At 33.3% G+C, this 23,134-nt stretch overlaps 1 protein-coding gene across 12 annotated transcripts in view; it reads left to right on the top strand.

Annotated features, from left to right (window-relative positions):
* Positions 1 to 23,134, top strand: part of BLTP1 (bridge-like lipid transfer protein family member 1) — a 204,277-nt gene that overhangs the window by 123,695 nt on the left and 57,448 nt on the right. For 11 of the 12 annotated variants that reach the window (XM_082462683.1, XM_082462685.1, XM_082462692.1 and 8 more), the window contains 8 exons: positions 3,683 to 4,389; positions 4,809 to 5,054; positions 5,552 to 5,645; positions 7,616 to 7,666; positions 11,573 to 11,779; positions 13,249 to 13,487; positions 17,933 to 18,177; positions 20,300 to 20,405. In XM_082462683.1, coding sequence (XP_082318809.1) covers positions 3,683 to 4,389; positions 4,809 to 5,054; positions 5,552 to 5,645; positions 7,616 to 7,666; positions 11,573 to 11,779; positions 13,249 to 13,487; positions 17,933 to 18,177; positions 20,300 to 20,405 — 1,895 coding nt within the window. The remainder of the gene's footprint in view (positions 1 to 3,682; positions 4,390 to 4,808; positions 5,055 to 5,551; positions 5,646 to 7,615; positions 7,667 to 11,572; positions 11,780 to 13,248; positions 13,488 to 17,932; positions 18,178 to 20,299; positions 20,406 to 23,134) is intronic. The other variant, XM_082462691.1, reaches the window with a different exon arrangement.

The following is a 23,134-nucleotide window of genomic DNA, read 5'->3' on the forward strand; positions in this document are numbered from 1 at the left end:
AAATAATGCCATGATGAATATAGGGGTGAATATATTTTTTAGAATTAGTGTTTTTGTATTATTTGGATAAATACCCAGAAGTAGGAAAGCTGGATCATAAGGTAGTTCTAATCTTAATTTTCAGAGGAATTTCTATACTGTATTCAATAGTGGTACACCAGTTTATATTCCCACCAACAGTGTATGAAGATTCCCTTTCTCCACATCCTTGCCTACACTTGTTATTTCTTACTTTTTGATGATAGCTATTCTAACAGACATGAGGTGATATCTCATCATGGTTTTGATTTGTATTTCTCTAATAATTAGTGATGTTGAAAATCTTTTCATATGCCTGTTGGCCATCTATATGTCTTCTCTGGAAAAATATCTATTTAGATACTCTGCCCATTTTTAATCATTTTTTAAATTATTGAGTTATATGAGCTCTTTACGTATTTTTTGGATATTAACCCCTTATCAGATATATCATTTGCAAGTATCTTCTCCCATTCAGTAGGTTGTCTTTTCCTTTTGTTGATGGCTTCCTTTCCTGTGCAGAAGCTTTTCATTTAGATGTAGTTCCATTTGTTTATTTTTACTTTTGTTTCCCTTGCCTGAGGAGGCATATCAGAAAAGTCTTGCAAAGACCAATATCAGAAAGCATAGTGCTTAAGTTTTCTTTCAGGAGTTTTCTGATTTTAGGTCTTACATTCAAATCTTTAATCCATTTTGAGTTGATTTTTGTGTATGGTGTCAGACAGTGGTCTAGTTTCTTTCTTTTTTTGCATGTGACTGCCCAGTGTGGATTTATTTCTGGGCTTTCAGTTCTGTTTCATTGATCTATGTATGTTTTTCTGCCAATACCATGCTGTTTTGATTAATTTAACTTTGTAATATAGTTCAGAATCAGGGCGCATGATACCTCCAGCTTTGTTTTTTTTCCTCAGGATTGCTTTAGCTATTCAGGGTCTTTTGTGGTTCCATATACATTTTTTGTTCTCTTTCTGTGAAAAATGTCCTTGTGATTTTGATAAGGATTGTGTTGAATCTGTAGATTGCTTTAGGTGATATGGGCATTTTAACAATGTTAATTCTTCTAGTCCATGATCACAGAATATCTTGCTATTTATTTGTGTCTTCAGTTTCTTTCAACAATGTCTTATGATTTTTGGTATACAGGTCTTTTACCTCCTTGGTTAAATGTATTCCTAGGTATTTTATTATTTTTGTTTCGATTGTAAATGGGATTGTTTTCTTAATTTCTCTTTCTGCTAGCTCACTGTAAGCATATAGAAACAACAGATTTTTGTATGTTGATTTTATACCCTGCAACTTTCCATTTACTTTTTATTGAATTTCATCACCACAATCTTGTTTTGCTTCATTTTCATCTTTGCTGTCCAGTTCCCTTTTAATTAACCATTTTTGTAAAATGTCATGTGGGTTTATCACAAGGAGGCAATATAACTACATGCTTTACTGTCTGTGCATGAGATGAAAAACAAATGTGCACTGATCAATCACTGACAGACTTTGACAGAGTGATGTGGTTGGTCAGTGATCATGATGTACGTCTATTATTTATGTAGTGATTTGTGGACTGAAGAGCTAGCAGCAAGTTTATACTTTATGCAGTAAATTTTAGTTAAAATTTGAACCGTGTTGTTGGGGTCTGGTGTTATTTAACTATAAACCATGGTAATTGCATCCATTCACATTGGAATCATCAAATCCAGACACCAAAACATTAATATCTGCTTACATTCCTGGACTAGAGTTTAAAGTCCTGAGTTAAATTTGTATTTCTATTTGCAGTAGCCTACTTTCATGTAAATATATGCATACATATAAGTATATATTAATATGTAAAAATATGTATATATATAAAAATGTGTATACACACATATAGTATATGTATCATCATTGATATAATTAGGTTATGCATAATTATATTATATATAATATGATTATATATATTAGATTATATTTACAGCCTACTTATTGGCCTGCTAAATGCCATATAATACTTCTACAGACCAGACCTTCATCTGACCACACTTCCCTTCTTATGTTCCCAGACAAATTCTTTGAGTGACTTTGAACTTACTGTCTTTAGTCTAGCCGAACCTAACATTCCTTTTAATTTTTCTACTATCACACCACCTCTGAGTGCTCTACATTCTTATTACTATACCATGGTTAGCTTTTATTTCTCAGATCTCCTGTAACTCCACCTTAGATCTTATTTATTAGGAAACTTTTGTCACAGTATACTTTTCCTGGTCATTAATTTTAGTCTTGTCTGGGCTTTTTTGTAGCACATTGTTCATTCTACTAATTATTGTACCTTACTATTGGGTTACAGTTTCTTGTATAAACATGTATAACTCTCCTAGACCATAAAGCCAGAACAGTTATTAAATCATTTAGCATAAGTCCTGGCATGTAGTATGTCCTCATAAATATTGGTTTCCTTATATCTTTGCTGTCTCCAATCAAGATAGTTGACCATGTTAGGGGCTTAATAAATATTTAATTTTAACTTTACCCATGTGGCTGCTTTTGCCTTAAATGACTGCTTCATTATGTAGCTAGATTTCTTCCCCCTTTTACTTGAATCTCCTCTCTTTAAGACGTTTTTGCCTCGCTTACATGTTTTCAGTTCTTGTTTTTGCAGTTGTGGATTATTTTAATCTCTTTTGAGTCTCTCTTCTATATCTTCTAATTCTCAAAATCTAATTTTTCCTTCTCTGATTGCACACTTAGCATCGATTATAGGCTTACTCTAAGCTTGTACATTTTCTTGAATTATACCACAGAGTGGAATTTTTCTTATTAAATAAGAAATACTAGTATTCATTAAGGAATTATTAGTCTCTAATTATAAATTCTTTAAGTCAAATTGAAAATATCAAAGAATCTTGGAGGGTTTTTTTTCCCAATAGAAAAAAAACCTATGTTTAATTTAACCTATATGACTACACATTCATATTTTACATGAAAGAAGAGGGGAAAAATATCTTTTTAAAATTTTGGTGCTTGAGGTTTATTGTTATTAGTAGTTGATTTATGAAAATCTGAGCTATTTTGACTTTTTAATATTAAAATTGTCTATAATATTTCTACCTGAAAATTTTTAGATATGCCGGGGATTTGCCAAAATAACTTTTATAGAGGTTTTAAGTCTTTTGTGTGCATTTCTCATTTTTGTTTCAGTTGCTTTTCTTAGCACTTTCAACTTGGCAAAATATGCCAGCAGGGTTTCATTTCAAATAGCAAATCAAAATATATAAAATGTGATGAAATTAAATATATAAACCACATATTTAACAGAAGAGTAGAGGATGGTTAAGGAAGATGTTCTAGTTGACCTACTATTGACTTTAAATTCTAATACCATTGGGGTGTGCCATCAGATGGCAAGAAAAATTATTTTATCATTTCACTGAAAGCATTAATTAAGTCTGATTTTGACTAGTCATAGAGTAAGATCAAGAAGGAAGACTTAAGGCCCAGTTTCCAACTTATGAAAAAGTTGGAAAAACTTATTCTACTTGATCTCTTACTTAAAATTATTTAAATGGCTTATTCTTCACCTTGGAGATTATTTTGCTAACAAGTTAATAAAGATTGTGTGGTTCTGGGAAAAAAGAAATAAAACCTTGTCATTTTCTTTTTTCATTTTTTTCCACATTTTTAGACAAGGCCATGTGAATCTTCCTCCACTTGAGTTCAAACCAGCATTGATGTTGGAAACCTTTAGCATCAGCGCTGTTGTAATGGAAAAGTCTGTGTGCACCCCTCAGAACTCTGCCAGTGCTCTTTCTTTTCATGATCTCAACAAGCGTTACTACAATACCTTTCACTGCAACTTTACTATTTCCTGTCAGTCAATAAGCCAGCATGTAGATATGGCTTTAGTTCGTCTTATTCATCAATTTAGCACGATGATAGATGACATCAAAGCGACTCAGACTGACATTAAACTTAGCAGATATACAGCTGGATCCGCTTCTCCAACGCCTACCTTCAAAACCAGAAAACATCGGGATTTTCGCTCATCTGACTTCAGCCGCAGTTCTAGAGGAAGTCTTAATGGTGGCAATAGAGTAAATAATGCAAAGAACAAACGGACCAACAATGAGAACAACAAAAAGGAGTCTCGAAACAAAAATTCATTAGGAAGATCTGAAAGAAGAACTTCAAAGGTGTCTAGGAAAGGTTCAAAAGACGTGGTGGATCATATGACTATCCATATGGATGACTCTGACTCGATTACAGTGTCAGAACAAAGTGAGCCTTCAGCTGAGTGCTGGCAGAATATGTATAAATTGCTTAACTTCTATTCACTTATCTCTGATCCAACAGGAATACTGGAAAAATCTTCAGAAACATTCGGACCAGCAGGTAATGGATATTTTTATATTTAAAAAATTTTCTGTTTAGAATAGCAATAATCCTAAAAAAGACAAGTTTATCCATCATGTTTTCTTAATGTTATAATTGGATAATTGAAATGCAAAGAAATTGGCAGTCGCCCAAGGAGAGAAAATAGTGATGGCGATCAGATATTCTGCTACCCCTTTTTCCCATCCTTCCTAACCCTTACACAGTATGCTCCTAAAGAATTCACACAGACCTGCTTTCAAACACCTGACTGTACTATTTATTTTCAAATATGACCATGGGAAAATGTTGAAAAATTTAAGAAATCATTTTGGTGGGGAAGAGGGCCAGTTTGGAATGTGCAGGAAAGAAAGGTCAGTTGATGTCCTTCCATTTTGCAGTTTTCACGTCTAAACCTACGTATTTCTGTTCACTTAAAGGAGTCCGGAGCCCTACAGAGCCAACGTGTAAAGTTGTGTTTGAGAATGAACAAGACAGGAACAGCGTGACTAGGACGCAGAGGAAGCGCAGCGTGGCAGCTGCTGAGCCCCAGCACGTCACTCTAATAGTGTTTGGGGTTGGCATGGTGAGCCGCACGCACCTGGAGGCGGACATTGGTGGGCTAACCATGGAGTCAGAGCTGAAGAGGATCCACGGCAGTTTCACACTGAAGGAAAAAATGAAAGGCAGGTGACATTCTAACCCTGGGGCGCCTCTTTTCTGAAGAAAGCCAGTGCCATGTCTCACAAATTCCTACTTGGCAGTTTTTCTTCAGAGAATGGAACTTCCCGTTTATACGGATCAAGAGTGCTTGTGTATAGTTTCTTTTTCTTATTCTTAACGTTTTAAAAAATCTTGTAAGTATTCTGCGCCAAGTTTTACTTCTGAGATTTAAAATGTCCTTAGGCTATTTAATGTCATTAGGCTCTTTAGTGCATGAATGGCATGTTAAACTACATATTTAGCATCACTCCAGTTTGACGTATAATACGTATGTATATGTGAATGCATAGAAATAAAAATCTTCAAGGAAATTTTTTTAAAAAGTCGTTTGGAGATAGTTTAAATTTCATTGTACCTTTAAAGTTATCTTTTGTCATTGAATGTATTATGAATAAAATGACATTTTAATATGAAGTGCAACTCTCCAGAATTCATACACTTTTTTTTTTCACATTTTAAGATGTTTTACATCAAAAGATGACTGAGACATGTGCCACGGCTCATATTGGTGGGGTCAATATTGTGCTGCTTGAAGGGATTACACCAAATATACAGTAAGTGTTTTTTTTTACTATTCTCTTAAACTTGTTTGTTATAGTTTTACAGGAAACTTAAAATTCATTGGATGAATCCCGTACCTACTGCGTTTTGAGATTTATATACTTAATGTTGCCAGACACTGTGATTCTGTCACTAAGCACATCACAAATGAAATGTTCTCAGAAAACTTATTTATTCCTTTTCTAAAATTGGACTACTGCCACCCCTCCACCCTAAAAAACTGACTCCCGGGACATTTTAAGATTGTGTGACAGGAAAAATGATTACAGTGCAAATTTCAGTTAAACATATGAGATGCAAAAGCTCACGTAATTCAAATAGTTAAGTATTTAAAACAAAATTATAGTCAGAGAATATAGACTGTCTCTTGATTTTATTCTAACTAATCATTACCCGTATTCATGCTGGGTTTCCAAACTTTATCTTGCCATTTTTTCATTTAAAGAATTTAACAATAAAGCCTATGAGACCCTTCAAATAGTATAGGTAAGCTTTCTGTAGTGAGTGTACCATTCCATATTGCTTTTCTTCTGACTCTTTGCTCTCACCTTTTCTTTATATGTTCTATTTGTGGATCTGTCCAAAATTGTTCTGGTAATGATTACCTTTATACATGATATTTAGATCACTATTTGGTTGTCAATACATTTAACCGTTGACTTTGCTCATACACTTGGGAGTATAGCACTTCATTCCTAACTTCCTTTCAGTGGAGCACTTTTATGCTGTAACTACAAAATGTATTTTGATAATTTAGGTCAGATTTTGAGGATTTGCTCATTCTTAATATTATAACTAGTTAATGTCCTACTGTTGTCCCTTAAAGCATCTATCATGCTAAATACTGACTAAATAGAGGATTTGGTTCAATGTTATAAATATTAAATATTAGTTGTAATTTGACTCATTACAGGTCTATTCATAACATTTCAAACATGGGTAACGTGATGACTATCTTGGGAAACATAAAATGGGTGGATGAAATGGATGTCTAAGTCTTGCTGAGGCAGTTTGGACCTGTATATCTAGAACCAAAGAGTATATTTCATTATAGCTGCCTAAATGGTCCAGATCACATTTCCTAAGCAGTCTTTCTAAAGACCAGGAAATTCCAGTAGTTGTGAGACAAGATCTTTTCTGATCATTCAGTATGGGAGGAGGGTATTATTATGTAATAATTACAATCTAAAGGAGTTATCTATCATGGACCAGGAGCCTCCTATACATTATTTTATTTAGTCCTCACCACAGTCCTGTTAACTGGGATGTTTTATCCCCACTTTACAGAACAATAAATCGAGATTCAGAAATATCAAAGTGTTTTCCTAAAATGCTTAAAGTCATACAGTCAGTAAGAAGAGATGCCTGAACCTCTGCACCTTCTACCTCACTATGATGCTACTGCAGGAAGTCACCACAGACCTTGGGTTTCATGATTCCTTTGTTGAGTCTAAATTTAAAGTATCATGGTCACTTTGACCTATTCAGAAGTATAACAAATTTCTTTAGATGTCTCGTGGGTTTTATTTATTCTATCCTCTTGAACCTCTTATCTCCATTATCTATTATCTCTTAAGAGAAGGGCTTCAAATAGTCTCTAAATTTGCAAAACGTATTTATAAAATTGATTTTTTAAAAAAAGTATTAGTTGATAATTCTTGCCTTTAAAAAAATCTCAAGCCAAGATCCCTTAACTTTTTCATTAAAAAAATAAGTTATTAATTACTCACTGCCAAACTCTAGTAGTGTTAAGACTTTCTGGATTTATTCTTTGGCTTTTCACTTCCAGTTTCAGTTAAAAGGAAATGGAACTTTTAAAAATGAGTTGAAAAGTTTCTTGAAAATTTTAAAAATGGGAAATAAAAGCTTTCCAAATGATTGCTCATATTGTCACTAATTTACGCATGAGTGTTTATTTGCTTCCTTTTTGTTTTCCTGCTTTCTCTTGAATCTTCATCTGTAGACTGGAGGATTTTCCTACATCTCCTACAAGCACAGCCAAACAAGAGTTTCTGTATGTCATTATTATTCTTTTTCATGGACTTTGTGATTAACATAGTATTGAATAGTTTTAAAGATAAAATATTTAGATTATCTGCATGGCTGTAAAAGTATGTAGTTATTATTTTGTAGCTTTAATATAGATCCTTTTATAGATTAAAGTTTACTGATTTTCAAGGAAAATACACAGGTAAGGACTACCTTTTTGGTAATTCATACCTTGTTTTATTGTTGAAAGATTGTAACACTGTAGTTGTGTGTTGCTTTGTGCTTTTTGAAGACCTGTTACAAACCCTTGTTAACATTTGATGTGATAATAGAAGCTAAAATTTTTAACTTTGCAAATGAGTTTTCACAAATTTGCAAGACTAATTATTAAAACACTAATATATGAAAATATCTACATTGCTCAACCTTATAATAATTCTGTCTTTAAGATGGAGAGAGTTCACTGCTCTGTTGTCAGCTTTTATGTATGGCTTTTACTGTGTATCCTTTTGTATTTTGACCAGCTTGATTTGGCCTGTGTATATCTGATATTTTGTGGTAGTGATATATTTAAATACTTGTCACATGAGTCTTACCACCATGACAATTTAGTATGTTACTTAGGACTGATTTTTTCTTTCAACCTTTTCTATAAAATTTCAGTATGCTGAATAAATAGATGAATCTGCATATTTTGTTCCAGGCTGGTAAGATTATCAATACCTGGTGAGATTTGTTTCATTGTGTATTGATAATAGGCCATAGTCAAAACATCATCAATCAGCATCCCTTTGTTGGGATTATCTGTGATCTATGTCACTTCATCAGCCAACTAGAAGTACTAAAAAAGAATAAATGCACTAATATTAAATTAGAAAATTGATTGTTTTTGGAAACCACTCTTCCATATTAATATCATCATTAATAATAACAGGTATAGAAAAAATAGCTAATTCCACTTTAGTAGTTATAGTAGCTAGAGAAGATTTATTGTTTCTCTCTTTTTTATCACTGAGTTCTCTGGATGTATAATAAAAAAAAAAAATCAGTACTGTATGATTTTAGAAAGGATGCTATTTAATGGCTGAAGATCACATCTTTATCCACTCAACTAATTAGGTTATTAGGTTGCATATTATGGCCTGCACACTGTGTTAGGTTTCAGAGATGGAACAGTAAGCAAGTGAGAGGTAGTTCCTGTCATAATATCACTTATAGGCCCACTCCCTCCTTTTTCAGGCCTTCCTGCTGAGAGAGTTAACACGTAAGGTACAATTGCCAAATGGGAAAGGAAGCTCCAAAGACGTTTAATAGTTAACTGAATTACACGTGATCCCAGCACTCTCTGTCCACATTGTAGAGATTTCCAGGCAAAACTGAACTGAGGCGGGCAGCATGGGTCAGGGTTCATAAATTAGTTTACCTCCTTTTCCTGCCTTTAAAGTCTGGGCCTGCAAGATCAAGGAGGTGGGGTGGGGGTGGAGATAGAGTAGCGATAATGAGGCCCCAGAGTAAATCCTCAAACTCTCAACCGGCACTACAAGGATGGCTGGCCTGCTTTAAAGGCCCTGTGGCCTGGACACAGGAAGAAAAAGAAGATGCGGAAAAGTCCTTGCCTGATTAGGCACTGTGGTGGTTATAACAGGCTCACAGTGGATCTGCCCTACCACCACTGCCAATGAATTCTTGAACCAAGCTTCTTGGTCGCTTGCCGTGAACTTTTTACATATATGAGGCATGCCTGGCATGCTACAAGTTTTTATAGTCTTCTCTTTAAAAAGACTTTGGCCACTTCTTTCCTGTGTAAAAGTCTTATGTATACTACATGTTTTTTGATCTAGATTAAGTGACAGCTCTTTTAAGAATTAAAGTAGATAATATATGAATAGATAATTATGAATAGATAAATCTGAAATTATGAATAGATAATTTATGAATAGATAAATTATGAATAGATAATTCATATTGGCAGCTTGTAAATTGTTTAATTCCTCATTCTGGGTTTCCTCACATCTTTAACATGTACAGTTTGACAAGAGTTAATCAGACATCCTCTACAGTGTCTGTCTCAGTTTGATCAGTGTAGGACTATCCTATTGTCTAGCTCCAAGGAACATTACTCACGCTGTAGTCATGGGCATCATTTACATAGCCTACAGTGTGACGGTGCCCTCTGGAGTTGGGCAACACAGAGCCCCTGAAGTCCTTAACATCAAAATTTCCACCGGAAATACCACAGTAGGATCTACAGTAGGAGAGCAGTCAGCCCCATAGCTTTCTATTCTGACATTTGGTGTATAATTGAAAATCAAGGGTTGTGTATATGCTTATATAATCACAAGTAATATTTAAGCAGACTTCTATAGATTATAAAGGTAAAATAGTAAGATAGGTGTAGAACTTCTTGACTGTCATGATAACAAGACTTCTTTGTAAATGTATGCTTAGTTTCATTCAGTAGGTGAATACTGTTCACAACTAGAAAGCCCTTTGCATTTTAGCACCATCTGAGTGTTCTGGCTCATGTTGAAATTGAATTTAAAATGGAATCTCATTGATGATAAATAGTAGCTTTATTTATTAAAATAGTTAAGATTCAAAATTCAGTAACTAGTCAGCATCCTAGAATCTATACTCATGCTAGCTAGAACAATTCCATAGATTACTTTTTTCTTTTTCTAGTCAGTGATAGTCTTTGAGAAATAGTTTCCTTTGAAGAAGAAAGCAAATATAGTTCTCTAGTAATCATTTTTGAGTTTTGTATAATACCTGGATTTCACTATCTGTAAATAATCAAAACTTCTAATAGAACCATTGTTATGCTTCTCAAGGTTTATTCTAATAGAAGTTAAATGTAATAAATGGATGATTCCTTAGGTCCTTGAGACTGTAAATAAATTCTCGGTGAATCCTCTGTAGCCTAAGTAGAGATAAATGTGTGTGAACTGACATGTAGTTAATATGAAATTTGCATTTTGTGTGTTTTGCTAAATCTGTTGTCAAGCATTCTTTGCTCATTTGAAAGATAACATATATGTTAAAAGCTTTCCTTTTACTACTGGGCCTTTAGTGGTGCAGTTCATTGACATGAACCTTTCCACTGTGTGTGTCAAGACTGCTTCATCACGGCTTTTACATACATGATTTATCACATGATATCTGTGGAATTCCACAGTTGTGTTGAGTCATTCTTCTGCTGTACTTCTTTCTGCTCATTCATTTCACAAAACTCAGTGAGTGTCTGCCATGTTCAAAGCACTGTTCTAGGCACTGGAAAGAAAGAACAAGATATCAAGAAAGACAGTATTTCTATTTTATATCTGTACCAGCAAAGCTTACCAATTTTTAATTAAGTAGTAGTTACTCATTATGAATTGGACTTCTATCATTTCTTTGCTACTCACTGAAAATAAAAAATGGAAAATGCAAGTTAAATTTCTTCCTTCTCATTAATTTCTTTTAACATATTAGATGATTGTTAGATTAATTGCTTTGGCTGATTAGATTTTAAGAAGTAAAAGAAGTGTTTTTTTTTTCTTTTAATTTTCACTGTGTATATTTTCTTAGTGGTCGTACAGATGCCTAAAATAAGTTGAAGAAAAACGGAGTTCTGAATGGGGAAAAAAATCAAAATGGGATTTTGTGTGTTGTATATGTGTAATATGTCAGTGTATTCTCTTTTCACGTAAGCACATACATACATTCTTCTGTAAACTCTTTATTAAACAGAATAATATTCAGTACAAACAGTATAAAATGTGTGTCCATATTTTTAGAAAACATTATTTCTTTAGTGTGATTTAAATGCATGAAAAATCTTGTAATTTACTTCATTGAATGATTTAAAAACATTTGTCTTGCTCTCAAAATACTTTTTCAAAATTTCTCTTTACTTGGCCATATTTTAATGATCCTCCCTCTCTTTTAATAGAACTGTAGTGAAATGTAGTATTGCCAAGTCCCAAGCCCTCTACAGTGCCCAGAGGGGGTTGAAGACTAACAATGCCGCAGTGTTCAAAGTAGGAGCTATCAGCATCAACATTCCCCAGCACCCTGCCACCTTACACAGCATGATGGTTCGAAGTTCTCACCAACTATCTAAGCAGATCTCAGATCTCATCAGACAACCTTCTACAGTGTAAGTTATTTATTCAAGATCTGTGATTCTATATAGTATTTCATGTCATTCTTTGCTGTGTTAACAATAGTTTGGAGGAAGACATGAAGGTTACATCTAAGTAGTGACTATTATGGATAGTGGGGCGGGTGGAAAGTAGCTAAACATGATTGTGGGAGAATCATATTCTGGATATTATTAAAGTACTATGTCACAAATGCAATTGTCAGTCTTTCATATTGCATCAGTAAAGCTTAAGAGATCCTAGAGATTAGTGGACATTATAAAGTGATACTAATAAAAGGCAAACTGACAAATTCTAGGATTGTAGCAATATTTCTTTACTTTGAACTCACTGAAATTTGTGAGTGCATAGATTTATAAAGTTGCAGTGGCCATTTATGTCCCATGCGTGGTTTTGTGCTGACCTCTATGTGAGATTATTGTACATGGTTCAAGGCAGGATTTGAATATACCATTTAAATATTTTAAAAGGCAGTAAATGGGACCTTTGCACAGTAACCTTTATTCCCTGGGTCTGCATTGCCAAGCTTTCTTCCTGGTCTCCAAAGTTATAGCTAATGAATAACTAATAAAAATATAAGTAAAAGGTGAAAAATTGTCTTGTTATGTTTCCTTTTTCCTAACCTGTAAGGTAGAAAAACACTAGTGTGTATTTTGACAGTGTCTTAAAGCAGTGATTTTTCCAGTTGTCCTGTCTAGATCTTTAATTCTGATGTAATATTAATTCATGTCTGGTTGACTAAGTAGTAATAATTTAAACATGTTTCTCCTGTCAGTGGAATATGGAATCCAGAATGTGTACATGAGCCTTAGTTATAAAATACCCTAAGGAATTTTTCCTTATTAGAATGTATCGGCAGTGGAGTGGAGTAGTTAAAAACAAAGACTCTAGATTCAGATTGACGGAGTTCAAAACTGATTTCACCACTTTCTCGCTATACTTCATTTGTGAAATGGAGATAACAGTACCTAATCAAAGGGTTTTGTGAGATAAATAAATTATATAAAATATACAAAGCAATAAGAATAGTAGTACCTGGCACATAGTAAGCACTAAAATAATTATTGCTGTTGTTGGTGTTGGTGTTATTATTTTTAATAGTGCTAGTAATAGTAATAGTATTAACAATCAACAGTAGAGTGCATAATGGTTAAGTCATGGAATTTGGAATCAGACAAACCTCCAGTTTCACATTAATGATGTGACTGGCCTTGGCAGTGTAACATTCAGTTTATATTGTTATTACTTCGTCTTGTTTACTTTTCTAGATCATTTTTCAATGGCTGTTCTGAGGAAGTCTTAATATGATCTGGTATTAGAAAGAAAACATCTGTTCATAGTTTATTATTGCTCTTTTACATTGAGAATACCAATTTTATACAATTTTTATTTTTATACAATTTAAATTTTATTAGTAGCTGTTCTAATTCTCTTTTTTAAACTTTTTTTTTTTTTTGCTTTATAGCCCACAGCCTGTAAAAGAAGATATTGCAACCCCCCTACCTTCTGAAAAAACCCCAACAAGTGTTAATCAGACTCCTATTGAAACAAATGAATTTCCTCAGCTACCAGAAGGTTTAGAAAAGAAGCCTATTGTCCTTAAATTCAGCACCATGTTAGATGGTATAGCCATTGGAGCAGCACTTTTACCATCTCTGAAAGCAGAATACAAGATGGGAAGAATGAGAAGTCATGGAATGACAGGTAACATTGAAGTTTGAATTCATTCTTAAAATTTATGACTGGTTTAAGAAATTAGTAATATTTTGGTGAAACAAATTTAGTTTTATAGATTTTTTATGAAAATTTAAATAATTTTAATCAAAACACTTTTAAATTTCATTAATGATGTTCTTCATTCAGTCAAGTAAAAATAGCAGTACACTTCCTTGAATGACCAGCATGGACCCTGCTTTCATTTGAACTCTTTAGAGTTATCCACTCTTTAGAAACCATTTCCAACTTAAACTTAAGTTGAATACATTTCTACATTGTTGGGTTCTTATAGCCTGAATAACTTGGTTTATTTTCACGTTGAGTACATTTAGCTTAAATCAGAGGTTATTTGACTTCTTCAAAATAGCTATTTTTAAAAGATTTTGTGATCCCTATATATCCTCTCCAAAAGCACTTTGCTGTTGTATTTTTATTCTGAAATGTATAATGTATACAAAAGTATGTCAGTTACATTCACACAGTTTATAGAACTGTAAACTCACCCACCGATTACACATCTTAAGAATTAAAACATTACCAGTACTTTGAAGGCTCCTTCAATGAATATTATTACTACCAGATAATAGTCCCCATGAGTGCTTGGTTAATAATCACTATCATGAATTTTGTGTTATCCATTCCTTTGCTTTTCTTTATAGTTTTATTACATAGACATATAGTCATAAATGACCAATTTTGTTGTAGCCTGTTTTAAACTTTATTCATATGGAGTCCCACTAATGTATATTTTTACTTGGAATTTTTTTGTTGCACATTTTCTTTGATTTATTTATATTCATCCATGTATCTTTGGTTCATTCATTTTTCAGTGAAATATAGGAGTCCGTTAAGTGATTATATCACAATTTATTTATCTATTCTGCTATTGATGGACCTTTGCCTCATTCTATTTTTTGCTCTTACATTTGTTCTCATACACATCTTCTGGTACATATGTGCAAGAGTTTCTCAAGGGTATTTACTTAGGAGTGATACAGCTAGATTATAGGGTAAATGCATCTTCAACTTTACTAGGAAATATAAAACTGTTTTCCTTAGTGCTTGTGTCCACCAGTTTTTACCCTCCCATCAGTATTAGACTGGAGTTCCCACTGTTCTGCATCCTTGCCAACACTTGGTATTATCGACTTTAAAATTATTGCTTGTCTGGTAAATGTGGAATGGTATCTCATTGTAGGTTTAATTTATGTTTCTGTAGTTATTAATGGAGCTGAATTTTTAAATATGATTAAGGGGTCCTTATATGTTTTCTTATATGAAGCACCTCTTGATGGTTCTTGTTTGTTTTCTGCCCATTTGACCATTGAGTCATTTGTATTTTTCTTGGTTCACAGAAATTCTTTGTATGTTTTGTATATTAAACCTTTGATGTTATATGTTCAACATATATTGTCACCCAGTCAGAGGCTTATTTCACTTTTTGGTCTTTTGATCAACATATACTCTTAATTTTAATGTAATTGAATTAATATTTTCTTGTTTTATTGTGTATTTTATGTCTTGAAGAAGACATAAAAATATAAATTTTTATATCCTTCTGTTCCCAGGATCATGAGAAGATTCTCTCATATTTGCTGTTAAACATTTTGAAGTTTTGCTTTTCACATTTAAGTTCCTAATCTGTAAGGAATTGACTGTTTTTTTCTTCAGTTTGGTATGGAGTAGTATGCATAACCAATTATCTCAGCATCATTTATTGACTAATCTGTTCTCTTTTCAGTGATAGATAACACAACTTTATCATCTATTAAGTGTTTATGTATATGGGGGTCTATTTCAGAGATCTCTGTTGTGCCTCAGTGGCCTGTTTGCACCAGTGTCATACTGATACTTGACTTTTCCTTTTTTTAGAAGTTGTCCTGGTTATTTTTGTTTATTTGCTCCTTCAGATATATTTTAGAATCAGTTTGCCAAGTTCCCTGAAAAAGCCTGTTTGGATTTTTATAGAAATTGAGTTGAATCTATAGATTTACTTGGGGAAGAGTTAAAAATATTGATTGATATTGAGAACTGACATAGTATTTAACCTTCTTATTCCTGCATATGTCTATCTCTCTGTTTCTTTAGGTCTTCTTCAGTGTTTTTCTATAAAGTTTAAAATTTTTCAACTTAAGGTTTTTGTGTATCTGTTGCAAGATATGTTTATTTACTTAGATACCTAGGCACCTTATGTTATTGTTGTTATTACAAATGGTATATTTTATAAATAGCATTTTAAACTAGTGGTGGTATGTACAAATGCACTTGATCCTTTTATGTTAATCTTATACTCAGCAACCATATTAAACTATTTTATTATTGCTAATAAGATTCTGTGGAGTTTCCTAAGTAGATATTCATACCATGTGCAAATAATACTTTTGTTTTTTTCCTATCCAGTCTTTATGCCTTTTTATTTTTCTTATCTTACTGTGTCTCTACTACCAAGTTCAGTAAAAGGGGTACTGTTGGCATCCTTGTTTTACTCACATTTTTTAAGGGAATTAATATTTCACCAGTGAATATGATGTTTGCTGTAGGTTTTTGCTGGGTTATTTTTATCAAGTCAAGATAAGTTACTTTTACTCCTAGTGTGCTAAGAGTTTCTATGAATGATTGACGAATACTTATTATTGGATACTTTTTTCTGCATCTGTTGAAATTAAAATATTTTTTCTCCTTTATTCTATTAACATGATAAATTACATTAATAATTTTTTAAAAACACATATACATATATGTGAATACATACATACATGTATGTATTTTTGTATGTATGTGTATGTATTTATTTCTGCCCTCTAGCATTTTAGGCTTTCTTTATTGAGAGGGATTTTTCTGAACATCTTTTCTTATCAGAAACAGAAGCACTTTAAAGTGAATTTCCATATTTGGCAGAGTCAGAAGTGTTGGGCCTTCAGGTATTGGGCTAAATGGCTCTTCTTGTCTGTTTATTCAGGGCATCCATGAAATAGAAGAGTCAACAGAAGCAGCAAATCAAAAGCCGAATAGTCAGTTTAGAACTAGGAAGATATGAATATTTAGGATCAAAGAAAACATATTGCCAAATATCCAGTCAGATAACAACCCATAACTCTTCTTGGAATAAAGGAAAGGGACAAAAACAGTAGGAAAAAAAGGCTATACTAGTGATAAGGGATGACCTGAGGCCTAGTATTATTTCAGTCTGTGTTTTTATTTGGTGATGTTGGTGGTAGTAATAGTAGTGGTAGCTACTGTGGAGGGCAGCCCGCACCCCTTGCAGCCTGCAAGCCATAGTCAATGACTCTGCCTGGCTGGAGTGGTGAGTAAGTGGAGATCAGAGCAGTTGTGACCTATCTGGCCTTTCACAGTTGCACCAGTTGGTGAGACAGCGTGTTTCTGTTTATGGATAACTCATTCCAAGTATAAACGTTACTGTATAGTGAGTGAATATAGTGAATGTGACATATAGGAGGTGACCTTTAATTAGTATGTGGAAGAAAGAGAATTATTTCTGGCACAATTGAGAATACTAGGAATATATAATAAATTTTAAATGTAGGCAAAATAGGCTGTTTAATGTTTGAGTGGAGAGAATTGCTTATGTACAGAACAGTATCAGTAGATTTGATTGGTTGGAAAGGAACATGCACATATACATTAGACAGTATATGTAATAGGCAATAATAGATCTTGATTTTAACAAGGTTTCTGCTATGCCTTAATGCCCTCAATAAATAGTTGGAGAAATATGGCCTGAATAAATAGTACAGGTTGTGTATTTATAATTGTTTGAACAACTACATGCCAAATTGTTGATTTAAGTGTTTAGAACCAACAGTAAACTAAAACTCATACCATATTCTTATTTGGAATATGGTCCCATTATTATTGTTAAGGTCAAAGATACGTGTGTTTGTAAAATTTTATACTTGACGAATGTTTTCATTGAGTATAATTTAGTTGATTTGACAGTTTCACTGTTTCCTTCCATACTGAGTCAGGATCAAGAGGCAAGTTATCAACTGCTAACTATTCTCTCTGAATAAAACACTGTGTGGATTGCTGTTGTTTTGTTTTGTTTTGCACTTTAATTTCTCTTGTTTTAACTCTTTCATAATAAAGGCAATTTCTTTTCTACCTTATGTGAAATAAAGAGAACATTTACAGGTGTTTCTCTAGCACCTAACACAATGCTGGGCACCTAGTAGGCTTAATAAATGATATTTGCTGGCTTAATAATACTGGCTGATGCTTTATAGTAACCATACATATATTTAAAGGTGGGAAATATTTTATAAGCAAATTTAAAATATCCTTCTCATATCTTTCAACATAGGTTTGGAAAATGCATACTTTTTTTTATAGACACCATTTATTGAACAAAGTAAGGAATGAATGAGTGAATGAGCACCTGAACAACAAACAGTAACATTCCTTATTTCTTACAGGTGCACAGACCAGGTTTACGTTTGAGCTGCCAAATCACAGACTGCGTTTTACTTCAAAAGTTTCTGCCACCGATATGTCAACCATTCCTCCTTCTGCCAGTCTTAACCTTCCTCCTGTTACTATGTCAGGGAAATATATAATGGAAGAGCATGATAGTTATTCAGACCAGGTGTGGAGTATAGATGAACTGCCTTCTAAACAAGGGTACTATTTACAGGGAAATTATCTACGTTGTGTGGCAGAAGTAAGTTCACTTTTTAATTTTCTTACTCTTTGTAATTTAGGAGCCTTCAAACTTTAGGTGTACCAGAGTATGTAGTGATCCAAAAAATCATCAAATCATTTATTCCTACAGAATTTTGTACTGTATTTGGTGTGTGTGTGTACGTACACATGTGTATGTGTGTCTCTCTCCTTATAGTTTTATTTAAACATGCTTTTTTTTCTTGTTTTAATCATCTTTGAATTCATATTTATTATATTGGGTTTCACATGCATCTCTACAACATTTTCATGATTCATTTGACTATAAAAACGCTAAGGGTATCTAACATTTGTCAGGTGCTTCATATTCATTGACCTGTACAATCCTTAAATCAATCCTTTGAGGTAGATATTTCATTCTCATTTTACAAGTAAAGAAACTGAGCCATTAGAGAGGTTACATGATTCATCCAGGTATACATACTTATTAACAATATAAAGGTCATACAGAGATAAAATAATTAAGAGCAGATTCACAGACTAGTTTCTTTACTAAGGGAATTTGAAAGCCAGCATACATGATTCCATCATTATTTTCTCCCTTTATATCTGTACAATTATCACAAGTTTAAAAAGCATTTGGATATGTTTTCATTTGATTTGTGGTAAGTAGGCCATTTGTTATCATCCTAATTTGTTATAGTAGAAAATCAAATGTAGAGAGATTAAATAACTTTCCCTAAGTCTCCCAACTATCAAATGAGAGATGTAGGAGTCACACAGTGTGCTCGTCCCTCAGCTTGCTTTGTCAGTTTGTCAGAAACAGTTGCAACCTTATCAAAAATCAATTCGCCAACTATTTGTTTTATAAATTTTATTCTCTAGAATCTGAAGGATCTATACGAATGCTCTTTGGCGTCTTTCTAGAAATATTACAGCTAAGTAGGATATATTTAAGTCTGGTTTACCTTCTTTAGACTCTGCTTGTCCTAGAACTTCTCGTGTACAAGATGCTAGAAGTCAAATATTTATTTACTAAAAGGTGGATTATAAAGCATATTTCATTTGTGCTTTCTACACTGAAAAATAAGTGTCCCAGACTGTAGTTTAGCAATACTATTATTAATGCTTCATTTGACAGAAAATAAAACAAATCAAATGCAGTATATTGCATAGTTCCTTACTAATATTAGCTATTATAAAGCTATAAAGTTTGTAATTGGGGCAGAACACCATCCCAGATTTACTAAGAATGCAGTTAATTACAAATATTCGAAAGAATCTAAAGTTGCATCTCTCTGAGAGTTGCCCATTTAACTATGGCCTAAAATAGACACATGTGAAAATCATCTTTGCCCATTTGATACTACTATATATAAAATAAAAGTGCCCAGTGAAACTTAGACTTTATGTGACTTCTCACCTAAGAAAAGACTGCTACATCTCTTTTGCTGTTAACTTTTGATCAAAATATGGACACTATCAAAGTGACAAATGTTGAGGCATTTGCCTTACTCATAAGGATGTTTCAATTCATCGTTACTACAAAACTCAACTCCAGTTAGGGCCGGCTTTCTATTTAATCTGTTTATTAACTAATTCTTGCCAGAAATTTTGGGCTTTATACTAATCATGGGACATGTATTATAGTAAAGCTGACTTTAGTATATCTGATTTGCTAATTTGCTCAAATGTAGCTTCATGAGAGCCATAATTTTGTTATTTTTATTCACAGCTGTATCTTTAGCACCTAATGCAGATGGTCAATAAATATTTGAATGAGTAAATGCATTTACTTTCACTTATACTGGTCCACCTTTCTAACTCTACAACAGTGGTCATTAAAAATAAATATTACTCTACATAAAATTTCAATTTTGCAATTAGCAAGTTACATAGAGTATAATTTTCATTCATTTTCAAAAGATTTCTCATACCTTATTGGCTACTGTTATTTTAAAATATGGGGGGAATGGCTCATAACAATGTCAGGCCAGTAGAGTATTGGGGAATCTGAGTATCTTTAACCCTTCTTCAGTATTTTAATTTCAAATAGCATGTAGATAATTGTTTTTCCTCAGAGTTTGGGATGATTTATGTGAGATGTATTTTGAACTAATATAGTCAGTATGTTAATCTAATATTCTGATTTTGTTTGGCAGGTTGGTTCCTTTGAACATAATCTTACAACTGATCTTCTAAACCACTTGGTATTTGTACAGAAAGTGTTCATGAAGGAAGTTAATGAAGTAATACAAAAAGTTTCTGGTAAGATGATTTGATACCTTATAGTGCAGAACATACAGCAGGTTTTTATTCTCATTGGTTATATGATGGTCCATGTAGCAGTGGTATGAGTATCGATCCTATCATTTAGATGAAATTGTTGAGTAACTCCCTAAAAATTCTGCATTCCTTTTATGGCTTTCTCACCTACAGATTCTTTTGCTTATTACTTTTGTCATATGTGATATATGCATTTACAATTTATAAATTAAACAAAGGTCCCTTATGCTTCCCTTCCAAAAAAAAAAAAAAAACAACTTAGTGTGTGTCTGTTAACTAAACTAATCTTAAATCGTTTGGGAACAAAATTTAGATCAGTATTAAGATTTCGATTTTAATCTGTATCAGATGGTGACTGTATGCTGGCCACATGGTAAATTGTCTATAGCAACCCTTGTTATATTTTTGCTATTCCTCAAGATCAGATTATAAGTGAGCTTCTTAATCACTATTTTATATTTTAACTGGAAACATATGTTTGATTTAAACAATTAATTGATTTTTAATTCACAAGGTAAAGTATTAAGAGGCATTAGGGTGGAAAACAAGTTGACTGTGTAACAGTTCTTGAGGCTGAATATTTCAGTATGAATATAATCATGTTAAAATAGTAGTTAAGCCTCATCTCTAAATTGGCATCAAGAGGAGATTCCTCCATGTTGATGGATAAATTCATTCATTTTACAAATTAAGTATCTAGACAGTGTATTATAATTGTGATGAGTTCTCTGAATGACAAGAAGAAGGTGCTATGTCTGTGTCAAAGGAGAAACTAACGTAGTCTAAGGAATCAGAAAAGGCTTCACAGAGGAAGTCATATTCAAAACCTCACAAGTGAAGTCACATTTGGCAAGAAAGGAGAAGTAGAGAAGATTCAGGCAGAGCTTATGGACCAGTATATGATAAGGCCCTGAAGGAGGACAGAACATGGATTAGGAAATTAAATTATGTAGCAGCTGTGTGAACAAGAGATTTTCCTCGTTCTCATGGGTTGGTTCTGGTTGTATCTGAGGTCAGGAAGCTACTTAATGATCACATTGAAGAAGCCTAGCAGAGCTATAGAATTTTACAAGTTAATATAAAAATCAGATCAATTGGTAGTCTTGGAATTTTTCTAAAAATGGTTGAATACAAACCATTAAGGGAGGGATGAATACATAGCAGAAGCCCCTTCTGCCACTGAAGGTGTCTCTACTTGGAGACCATACAGAAGTTTTAATGTGGCCCATTTACCTGGTTGACATCACATTAGAACATTGTCTATAATGTGAAAGTAAAGAATATTTCAAGTTGGTAAATTTTTATGAGTTTTAAAGAGTATTTTCAAGACTGCTATTGCTGAATATGTATAACTAAAAAACAAACAGACTTTTCCATTAACTAATCTTGTATCTCTTACAGTAAAAAGCTAGGATTATAGAGTTCCTCGTATTAGTCTGGTACCTGTAAGCTGTCAAAGTGGTTTTGATGAAAAAGAAAGGCTTTTCTTAACCTTTGAATTACTACATTCAGTTAGGAGTTATAAGTAAAGTGTATCCCTAGGTCTATGAATAATGAACTGGAAAAGAAGACTGGAAATTAATGTTCTAACCATGAAGACTTGCTAATCACTGTGAAGAATAGAGAAATCAGATAATGATGCCGAAGTCATTTAGTGGCTGGATCTGCTCCCTGAACCATTCCTTCCTGACTGTAGAGACAGCATGAACCCTAGGAAAATAGCTGAAATGTAAATCACATATCATCCAGCTGGCCCAGGGCCTCATGGAGCACAGATGTTCCCTTATCTTTTTCAGCACCAGAGCATGTAACAGATTATTGAGAGGGGATACTTAGAATCCCTGTAGCCACATTTCTTAGTATTCTAATCTCTATATTGCTTCCCTACTCTCCCATAATCTTCATGATTATTTTCCTTGTTTCTTAAAACTTTTTCCTCATGCTTTTCCTTCATGTTACGTTTAGCTTTAGGACATTTTCTATTGCATAGGAATACTCATGTTCACAATCGTCATCAAGTTTGTTAGGAAAGTTCTTTTTTGAAGAATCAATACTTATAATCTTATTGCCCATGGATTGCCTGGGTTTCAGAAAGGTGTAGATAAGCACTGACTTAGTAAAGAGAAGAGGTCTATTTTTGAGTATGTACAGCCATTTATATGTAATGAGAAATATATATATAGTGAGTTACCTTCTTACAGTTGGACCAGGTCTATATTTAATTCATAACAAGGTAAAAACTGTGGAGTTAATGTGACTAATAGTGTCTCTGATATTTCTATAAACTAAAAGTATTATGTAATACATTTTGTAAGAGGCAGAGCTTGTCTTTTAAATTAAAAAAATTTTTTTTCTGAAACTATATAAAAGATATTCAGGATAGTGATAGATGAACAAAACAAATAGCCTTTTTTAAAAATCGACTTTATTTTTATTTATTTTTATTTTTTAATAAATTTATTTATTTATTTATTTATTTATTTATTTATTTATTTTTGGCAGTGTTGGGTCTTTGTTTCTGTGTGAGGGCTTTCTCTAGTTGCGGCAAGCGGGGGCCACTCTTCATCGTGGTGCGCGGGCCTCTCACTATCGCGGCCTCTCTTGTTGCGGAGCACAGGCTTCAGACACGCAGGCTCAGCAATTGTGGCTCACGGGCCCAGTTGCTCCGTGGCATGTGGGATCTTCCCAGACCAGGGCTCGAACCCGTGTCC

This window comes from Balaenoptera physalus (assembly GCF_965194825.1).
Source record: "Balaenoptera physalus genome assembly, chromosome: 5".
Classification (NCBI taxonomy): domain Eukaryota; kingdom Metazoa; phylum Chordata; class Mammalia; order Artiodactyla; family Balaenopteridae; genus Balaenoptera; species Balaenoptera physalus.